General features: G+C 38.9%; 1 protein-coding gene across 3 annotated transcripts in view; it reads left to right on the plus strand.

Annotated features, from left to right (window-relative positions):
- Nucleotides 1-10361, plus strand: part of KCNJ16 (potassium inwardly rectifying channel subfamily J member 16) — a 141210-nt gene extending 130849 nt beyond the window's left edge. For all 3 annotated transcript variants that reach the window (XM_073559991.1, XM_073560000.1, XM_073559981.1), the window contains exon 2: nt 7226-10361. In XM_073559991.1, the coding sequence (XP_073416092.1) occupies nt 7281-8669 (1389 nt within the window). In that variant the 5' untranslated portion in view covers nt 7226-7280 and the 3' untranslated portion in view covers nt 8670-10361. The remainder of the gene's footprint in view (nt 1-7225) is intronic.
- The last annotated feature ends 540 nt before the right edge of the window (nt 10362-10901 follow it).

Raw genomic sequence — 10901 nt, forward strand, 5'->3', positions numbered from 1 at the left:
CTGGTGTGAAGATCAAGAAATACCTGTTTTTCAAGGAAGGCAGGGCATTCTTGAATTTATTAACTCATTTGTAAATAACCTCAAATTTAAAGTCTGCAGGGAATCTATCATTAAAAAAACTTTTCTAAAGTCATAGACATGTCAAAAGTTTTGATTGGTGAGGGATGAGAACCACAACGACCTCTTAAATGGAGACACAGAGGGGCTAAGCTGAGTGCTGATTTTTTTGCTTGGCTATCCTCTGAAAGCAGAAAAAGGATCCATAAAATGTCCATAGACTATAAATCTGCTTTCTGAGCAGAAATGAAGGGCTCATCATAACATGTCCACCATTTCTTTTTAGTGATCATTGTGGGCCTTGTCCGTCTGAACAACACATAAGAAATTACACAGTATTATTAACATTAACAGAAGCATACAGTCTAGATCACGTGAAGTAATTATCCCCCTCTACTCCTCCTTGGTCAGACCTCATCATCTGGAATATTGTGTCCAGTTCTGAATACCACATTATAAAAAATATATGAACAAATTAGAGCAAGTTCAGAGAAGAGTGACCAGAATGGTGACCGGTCTACAATGTCCTATATGGAACGGTTAGAGGATTTGGGAATGTTTAGCTTGCAAAAGAGGAGACTTAATAGCTGTCTACTGTACAAACATCTGAAGGGCTGTCACATTGTAGAGGGATCATCATTATTCTCATTTGCACAAGGAAAGACTAGAAGCAATGGGATGAAACTGAAAGAGAGAAGACACAGATTAGATATTAGAAAACACTTTTTGACAGTGAGAGTGATCAACGAGTGGAGCAGGCTGCCACGAGAGGTGGTGAGTTCTCCTTCCACGGAAGTCTTCAAACAGAGGCTGGACAGATATTTGAGATGGTTTAGTGAATTCTGCATCGAGCAGGGGTATGGACACGATGACTCTTGAGGTCCCTTCCAACTTTAACATTCTAATGATTCTATATTTACCAAAGAGTAGGCCAAAATGCAGAAGTAGTGTCAAAATAGCTTGTAGAACCACCATTAACAGCAGTAATGGATTTCCACATGACTATCAGTCTCTCACTATTGTAGTTGTGGATTTGGGTCTACTCTCTTCAGTCCCTGGCAATCTGCTGAATGTCCCTGACCCCCACTGACATCTCCTCCTGCCAGGGTAGAAAGAAATGGTAAATAGTTGTAGCTAAGGGACTGTTCAAAATTTACCTGATTGCCTCTTTTTCTATTCTGCAAAACTTGGTGATATGCCTTATTTTGAAAGAGGGATTATGTGGAAGGGGACCTGTGGGGCCTTCAATATGTGTGGGGGCACTCTAGAGGCATCATACTGTGTTGTGGAGGGGCATTGTGGGGTGTTATTCTGTATGGGGAGTCATTATGCTGTGTGGGAGCCATTAACTGGGTATTTTACTATGTTGAAACGCTAAAAAGCTTTACTAAGGGCTCTATTTCTGTGTGGCACAAAAAAAATGCAAGGTTATGGTGTGTGCCTTAGCTTATAAAAATGCTGTGTTTCCCTTTTTCTTTCTTTCAAAGTTGCTAGGTATACTATATATACAGTGGGGGAAATAAGTATTTGAAAGTCAGCCCACTGACAAAGACATGAACTGTCTAAAATTTTAAGGGTAGGTTAATTTTAACATTGAGAGATGAATATCAAAAATAAAATCCAGAAAATCACATTGTATAAATTATATAAATTTATTTGCATTTTGCAATGAGAAATAAGTATTTGATCCCTCTGGCAAACAAGACTTAATACTAGGTGGCAAAACCCTTGTTAGCAAGCACAGCAATCAGACGCTTTTTGTAGTTGATGATGAGGTTTGCACACGTCAGGAGGAATTTTGGTCCACTCCTCTTTGCAGATCATCTCTAAATCATTAACATTTTGAGGATGTCGCTTGGCAACTCAGAGCTTCAACTCCCTTCTTCCATTGGATTAAGCTCTGGAGACTGGCTAGGCCACTCCATGACCTTAATGTGCTTCTTTTTGAGCCACTCCTTTGTGGCCTTAGCTGTATGTTTTGGGTTATTGTCTTGCTGGAAGACCCAGCCACGACCCATTTTTAATGTTGGAGGGAAGGAGGTTGTCACTCAGGATTTTACGGTACATGGCTCCATCCATTCTCCCATTGTCCTGTGCTCCAGTAGTCCTGTGCCCTTAGCAAAGAAAACCCCAAAACATAATGTTTCCACCTTCATGATTGACAGTGGGGACAGTGTTCTTTGGGTCATAGGCAGCATTTCTCTTCCTCCAAACACAGCGAGTTAATGCTAAAGACCTCAATTTTTTCTCATCTGACCACAGCACCTTCTCCTAATCACTCACATAATCATCCAGATGTTCATTGGCAAACTTCAGATGGACCTACACATGTGCCTTCTTGAGCAGGGGGACCTTGCGGGCATTGCAGGATTTTAAACCTTACGGCTTAATGTGTTACCAATGGTTTTCTTGGTGACTGTGGTCCCAGCTGCCTTGAGATCATTAACAAGTTCACCCCATGTAGTTTTAGGCTGATCTCTCACCTTTCTCATGATCAAAGATACCCCACAAGGTGAGATTTTGCATGATGATGCCCCAGTTTGATGTCAATTGACAGTCATTTTTAATTTCTTCCATTTTCTTACTATTGCACCAACAGTTGTCTCCTACTCACCCAGCGCCTTACTTACGGTTTTGTAGCCCATTCCAGATTTGTGCAGGACTATGATATTGTCCCCGACAGCCTTATAAAGCTCTTTGGTCTTGCCCATGTTGTAGAGGTTGGAGTCTGAATGATTAATTGAGTCTGTGGACAGGAGTCTTTTATAAAGGTGACTATGTAAGACAGCTGTCTTTAATGCAGGTAACGAGTTGATTAGGAGCATCTAACTGGTGTCTAGGAGCCAGAACTCTTAATGGTTGGTAGAGGATCAAATACTTACCGTATTTCCCACTGCAAGATGCAAGTAAATTTATAAAATTTATACAATGTGATTTTCTGGATGTTATTTTTGATATTCTCTCAATGTGACTGTTTGAGGTTCTGGACAGGTGTCTTTTATACTGATAACAAGCTCAGGCAGGTGCCATTACTACAGGTAATGAGTGGAGGACAGAGGAGCCTCTTAAAGAAGAAGTCACAGGTCTGTGAGAGCCAGAAATCGTGCATGTTTTTAGGTGGCCAAATACTTATTTTCCACCATAATTTGAAAAATAAATCTTGCCAAATAAGACAAGGTGATTTTCTGGATTTGTTTTCAAATTTTGACTCTCATAGTTGTGGTCTACCTATGATGTCAATTACAGACGCCTCTCTCATCTTTTTAAGTGGGAAAACTTGCACAATTGGTGACTGACTAAATACTTTTTTTCCCCACTGTATATATTTATATTTACTATACATACTCATACATACCACATATACAGTCCCAAAAGGAAACAAATACATGCTCACAAATATAGATGACATACATACAAAAAAATGCTACCTTGTAGGCCACATGCTCATAACATATAATAATGATTGCGTGTAAATAAGTGCGTAAATGTTTTTATAAAACTGCGCCATTTTTGCTACACTTTTTCGGCGTGCACATGAATGGGGCTGGACTTCAGTACACATGCAGCAGTACGGACGTGATACTACATTAAGGGGGCTGGGACCCTCCAATGACCATTATAATGTTGCTGTCAGAGGTGAGACCCCCACCAATCCCATGTATGCATCCTCTAGTGTTTTGTCATTGACGGGTTAATCGGTTGCCTGTTGAACAGCACTATTACGTGCTAAGCCGGTGGAATCCACATGGAAATAGAATGGGCTGAACTCTAGACTTCTGGTGCTTATTATAGCGTCAACCTTCAGCGCTTCCATGGCGTTTTTTATGGGGTCTGGTTTCACTTAGAGGAATTAAATGTCATTGTGTTTATTTCTCCAAGATATTTGAGTGCAAATTGCTGCTTCGTTGCATGACTTTTAAGTTTGTGTAAGTGTCTGCCGCTCAGTGCTATTTACGTCTGAGTTCTTAATGTTTAAATAGAAATTCTTTTATTGTGAAATTTTTCATCTCCGGACCATTATTGAGGCTTGGAATTCCCAATCGCGTAACATTCGGGACCCTCCCTCTACGCAAGACAGAATTCATGTAAATTGCTTACATTCACATGAGAAGAAATAAAGCAAATTTCTCTGTAACAAACTCCCATTCTCTGAATAGTTCATTGGGGGAATATCCAAAAAGTTATTTTCTTTACATATGGGCATTATTATAGAAGTTATATTCTTGTACATAAGGGGCGGTATAACAGTAGTAACATTCTTCTACATAGGGGCAGTATTATAGTAGTTATATTCTTGTACATAGGAGCAGTATAATAGTAGTTATATTCTTGTACATAAGGAGCAGTATTATAGTAGTTATATTCTTGTACATAAGGAGCAGTATTATAGTAGTTATATTCTTGTACATAAGGAGCAGTATTATAGTAGTTATATTCTTGTACATAGGGGCAGTATTATAGAGGTTATATTCTTGTACATAAGGAGCAGTATTATAGTAGTTATATTCTTGTACATAAGGAGCAGTATTATAGTAGTTATATTCTTGTACATAGCAGCAGTATTATAGTAGTTATATTCTTGTACATGGGGAGCAGTATTATAGAGGTTATATTCTTGTACATAGGGGCAATATTATAGTTGTTATATTCTTGTACATAGGGGGCAGTATTATAGTAGTTATATTCTTGTACATAGGAGCAGTATTACAGTAGTTATTTTCTTGTACATGGGGCAGTATTACAGTAGTTATATTGTTGTACATAAGGAGCAGTATTATAGAGGTTATATTCTTGTAAATAGGAGTAGTATTATAGTAGTTATATTCTTGTACATGGTGCAGTATTATAGTAGTTATATTCTTGTACATAGGAGCAGTATTATAGAGGTTATATTCTTGTAAATAGGGGCAGTATTATAGTTGTTATATTCTTGTACATAGGGGCAGTATTATAGTAGTTATGTTCTTGTACATAAGGAGCAGTATTATAGAGATTATATTCTTGTACATATGGGGCAGTATTATAGTAGTTATATTCTTGTATATAGGAGGCAGTATTATAGTAGTTATATTCTTGTACATAGGAGCAGTATTATAGTAGTTATATTCTTGTACATACTGTAAGGAGCAGTATTATAGAGGTTATATTCTTGTACATAGGGGCAGTATTATAGTCGTTATATTCTTGTACATAGGGGGAAGTATTATAGTAGTTATATTCTTGTACCTAGGGGCAGTATTATAGTAGTTATATTCCTGTACATAGGTGCACTATTATAGTAGTTATAATCTTGTACATACAGAGCAGTATTATAATAGTTATATTCTTGTACATAGGGCACAGTATTATAGTAGTTATATTCTTGTACATAGGAGCAGTATTATAGTAGTTATATTCTTGTACTTAGGAGCAGTATTATAGTAGTTATATTCTTGTACATAGGGAGCAGTATTTTAGTAGTTATATTCTTGCACAAAGGGGCAGTATTATAGTAGCTATATTCTTGAACATAGGAGCAGTATTATAGTAGTTATATTCTTGTACATAGGAGCAGTAATATAGTAGTTATATTCTTGTACATAGGGGCAGTATTATAGTAGTTATATTCTTGTACATAGGGGCATTATTATAGTAGTTATATTCTTGAACATAAAAGCAGTATTATAGTAGTAATATTCTTGTACTTAGGGGCAGTATTATAATAGTTATATTCTTGTACATAGGGGCAGTATTATAGTAGTTATATTCTTGTACATAGTGGGCAGTATTACAGTAGATATGTTGGGGCAGCATTGTAGTAGTCATTTTCTTGTACATAGGGGGCAGTATTATATTTTTATCATAGAAGCTGGTATTATAGCAGTCAAACATAATTTAAAGGTGATTAACTTACTAAATGTCTTTATTCATACAAGAATCATCTGGAGAACAGTCAAGGTTTGATTTATGGCTAGAAGTTTGCTCTGTGGACACAGGGTTGAGTATTATGTCTGGAATTATAAAACAGGTCAGCTATAAAGATAAAACAGCTGCTGTTCAAAAAAAATTTAAGTTATAAAGTAAAAGAAAAGGTATCCAGATCTCTTTATGTCTTCTGGGGTTGTGAAAGCGATCTGTTCTGAAGAATAATTTGCTGCTATATTTGGCGCTGTCCTCGGCTGTGCTGTGCAGCTGCACTTTTTGTGTGATTGTGACAATTAGGAGAATGTTCTCGGTATCATCTGCTGTTTTGTTAGTCTTGTTGAGACATGCAAACTTCATCATGCAAGAACCAAATGAACCTTTTTGTAATTATTTCAGGAAAGTGGTGTTCTAGCATTTTTATAAACCGACACAATTGATGTAAAAATATTCACTCCGTAATCCAGAGCAGAGTCAACCAGTAGCTTCTGATTTAAGCGGATTTATTCCCCGATGTTTGTGGTTATTTCTAAAATAACTATTGTTTGAAGAAGACGTGAACATGAAAACAATTAAAACCATGAGCGTGTTTTCCATTTGAAATCTCATTGCTGTTTCTTTATTTTCCACAATTTGGTTGTGAACGTCTGGTTTTGTTAATATGGACTTTAAAAAAAAAGGAGGAAAAAGAAGGGGACAAATGTGGTAGAAAGTTCATTTTCATGGTTTGGTAGAGCTTTTATGGCCTAAATGGAAAATCAACCCTTGTTGCACGTGTATAGTCTATTATGAAAAAAGTTGGGTTCCCACCTATGAAGTAGACTGTCATAGTTTTTATCCTCTGGTGTCAGGGGTGGGATAAGGAAGCTGTTTTGAAACTCAAATAAGTTTTAGAATGGTCCTCTAAAGCTCCCCATGATACTTGTCAGATTTAGAGATGGTGGGAATCGATTTGCAAGGCCCAGGTCCAACAGTCATGTCAGGAATCTGTGTCTGTGAACAGGATCCCTAAGGACCTTCTCTTACTTAGAACCATTCTTGGTTCTTCTCTTGATTAGCTGACCTGCCTCGATGTTTGATGTCTGATGCACTGCAAAAAGAGGAGCCGCAGATGTAGGCAGGTATGAGGAGGTGATTGTTAGGACTCAAGTGTGTCAGCCACAGAACTGGCCTTTGGACTATGAATCAATCTGCACCATTTCCACTAACCGTATCTTCAAATAAAGAAACAAAATTTGCAATAATTCTTAAACTATTTCTTTTTCAGGTGTTGAGTGAAAGCAGAATATAACACTGTGTGAAGGTCCACCTTGAAAGCCAAGATGACTCAAGTCACAGATTCATGGAAGCTAGTCAATGTAAAAGAGCACACTTGGTACCAACACAGTCTGGTCTACAGGAAATCCTACCAGCATCGTTTTATGCAAAAAGATGGCAGCTGCAATGTCTACTTCAAGAGCATCCTTGGCGAGTGGGAGAGTTATGTCCTTGACATCTTCACCACGTTAGTTGACGTGAAGTGGCGTCATATGCTGATCATATTTTCATTATCATATGTCTTATCATGGCTTCTGTTTGGCTTACTCTTCTGGATCATCGCTTTACAGCATGGCGATATCAGCAACATGGACATAACTCCTTGCATTGACAATGTGCGCACATTTGCGGGAGCGTTTTTATTCTCACTTGAGACGCAGACAACCATTGGCTACGGTAACCGCTGTGTCACGGAGGAGTGCTCTTTTGCAATAATACTGGTCACTCTGCAATCAGTATTTAGTTGTATTATTGACACGTTCATTATAGGTGCCGCTATGGCCAAGATGGCTACCGCCCGGAAAAGAGCCCAGACGGTACGTTTCAGTTACTTTGCTCTTGTTGGCTTGAGAGATGGACAGCTCTGCCTAATGTGGCGAATCGGTGACTTCCGTCCAAACCATGTGGTGGAGGGAAACGTGAGGGCCCAATTGCTACGTTATAACGAAGATCATGAGAAAGGGATCGTAATGGAATACAAAGATCTCAAACTGGTCAATGACCAAATCATATTAGTAACACCGGTCACGGTTGTCCATGTTATTGATGAACATAGTCCCTTATATGCGCTAGATCGGAAAGCTGTGGCTTCAGACAGATTTGAGATCTTGGTGACATTCATCTACACAGGGGATTCTACAGGAACGTCCCATCAATCTCGAACATCCTACTTACCCCGTGAAATCCTTTGGGGCTTCAGATTCAATAATATCTTGTTAGCAAAGAAAAAACATTATAAAGTCGATGGTGAGCAATTCGAGGAAATGACTGAATATTATACCCCGTTCTGCAGTGCAAAGCAGCTGGACATCAATAACATGCCTGCAAGTCCTTCCACCAGCGCCATGCCCAATGGCTTTTCAAACAGACCACGCCCAAGATCAGTAGCTAATGTATTGACCACTGTAAAGTCAACCAGCTCAATGAACAACATCTTGCATGATGCTCCATCTGCAACGTCACTCTCCAATGACCAGCTCAACATTACATGTCCAAGTTCAATGCCCAATGGTATCTTCAGCGTGTCCCAGAGCATGACCACTGTGTCATCACTAGATACTACAGACAGCAACTATGAAAACCACATAGACACTGACCCAACTTCAGAAGACGCAGAAGGCATTTCGTACCAAAAAGTATTCAAGACTTTGAGCAAAATGTCATTTGACTTGTAATAGAAGAACATCAATCATAACATTGTAGTAATGCTTAGCTGGCTTCTCCTGGGACTGTTACCAAGTGTTGCACCTCTCCAGGCATGCAAAGCATAGTATCTTCTATTTACTATATCGGTTATTAAGACTTTGCAATGGTCGAAAAAAGTGTTCCATTTGTCCAGTGGTTGAGTGTTTATGAATGAAGCATTTGCAGAAATTCAAGATATTTCAGCAATGTGAGAGAACAATAGGCGATAATGGAGGATGATAGAGATCCTTGCAAAGAGCAGTGACAACTCTCTTATTATCATGTCATTTATATGCTCACATTTGCTTTTATGAACAATAGACGACTATCACCATTCAGTATCTCTGCATAAATATTGTGTGCGTGCCATCTTCAGACTGTCCCATTGTATTATAAGTCTGTATTATGGCCAAAGTACGTGTCTTCCAATGATCTGGAGGTAGATCACAACAGAACCGTATAGGTACTTAAAGGGATTTTCCAGTTTTTGAAAACCCCAGTACCTTGTTTGTTCAAAAAATAAACAAACTGCGCTGTACTCACCCTCTCTGGGGCCAGCGCTGAGTCTTTACCGCTGTTCCTGGTGTCTGCTACTGTCTTACACATTGACATTACATCAGCAGCGCTGCAGCCAATCGGTGAGATCAGATCGAGTTGATGGCACGAGCTGCTGAGCTTAGTTTTTGTCTGCAGGGCTGACAATGTTGTGACAGCATGTAAGAGAATAACAGACATCAAGGGCAGCGGTGGAGAGTCAGCCGTAGATTTTTTAGAGGGTGACTAAAGCAACATTTCTTTTGTTCAACAAACTTCAGCCAAATGAAACAGAAAAACCTCATTATATTGAGTTTACTTAACTCACTGAATGACCAAATCTTTGGTCATATTGGTCATATACTGTATATATCTTTCCCTGTGACACAGCTCTGCAAGCAACTAAGATAGTATTAATTCTGCTTTTGTTTCGGTGTTGGAGGAAGGGAAGTGCTTGTGGTCACCAAATTTGGATCCTAATGTGGTTGTCATCCAGTGGTTGGCATTCGTTAAGAAACTTGAGGATGGAAATGTGTAAAACCTACAAAAATTCATTCTGGCATCTCACCATATTTGCTTCCATGCCTAAAGTAACATTTAAAAGGGCCGATAATCTGGAGGCTACCGTTCATAAAAAACATTTGTTCCTGTTAATCCATCCACCCAATCATGGCTTTGCTCCGCCATCAAAATCTTTGGTGGCAGCACCTTATCTCTGACATCGGTAACATGCGCGCGGTATAAGGACAGAAAGATCATATTAATGAACGTTTTGTCCCCGCGCACATTATTTCGGCCCGTGCGGACAAAGTCAATTGGGCACATTTGCAGTAAAAAATCAACCCCTGTACATGAGCCTTAAATCACAAAGTGGCAGGCCGCTGAGAAATTTGGAGGGTTTTTTTTTGGTTGGTCCCATACACTACATAAGGGTGGAAACAAAAAATGATGACTCCATGACCCTTTTGGTTCTAAAAGGAAAAATGGTCTAAAAGGACGCAGAGTTGAAAAAAATTACATTTTGTGTTTTTCCATTATTATACTGAAATATGACAAAGCAGCCAATAACCATCATTTTCAGACCGTGACCTTGTTTAATAAGATTTGTTTTCACTACTGTGCACATCAATAAAGATTACGGCACCTCAGGTTTTTCCTTTCAGAGGATTATTTTGTGGCTTACAGGGTTATTTTTCGCAGATCACCTGCAAGAGCAAATTACCTTGAAGCTGCCGGTCCTAGTACACAAGAAGTCTTCGGCAGCGTTCACACCGTGTTATGCTTCCCATTCATGACTCTGTCAAGGGGTGCCCTAAAAAAAAGTGATTGAGATCTTAACCCAATGGAGCCACTGAATTCAGTTAGGAAAAATATACAACTAAAGGAGTCTACTATGCTATTGTGTCCGACTTAATAGATGGGCACTTTCATAAAAAAAAACAAAATGGAGTCCAACATTGCCTGTTCTGAACGCCGTTTCCCACCATTTGCTTAGTCAGGGGCATGTCTGAATCGCATTTTACAAAGTTTCAGACAGTTGTCATGAGCAGAAACTGTAGCATTCACGTATCTCTGACCCAAGTGCTGTCCGTGGAAAAAACGGACAGCACTAGGACCAATGATACTCAATGTGACAGTTCAGATGACCATTTTTTAACATGGAAAGAATATCCAAATGAAATTACAGC

This window comes from Dendrobates tinctorius, unplaced genomic scaffold (genome assembly GCF_039654945.1).
Source record: "Dendrobates tinctorius isolate UK_male_01 unplaced genomic scaffold, ASM3965494v1 ptg000014l, whole genome shotgun sequence".
Lineage (NCBI taxonomy): Eukaryota > Metazoa > Chordata > Amphibia > Anura > Dendrobatidae > Dendrobates > Dendrobates tinctorius.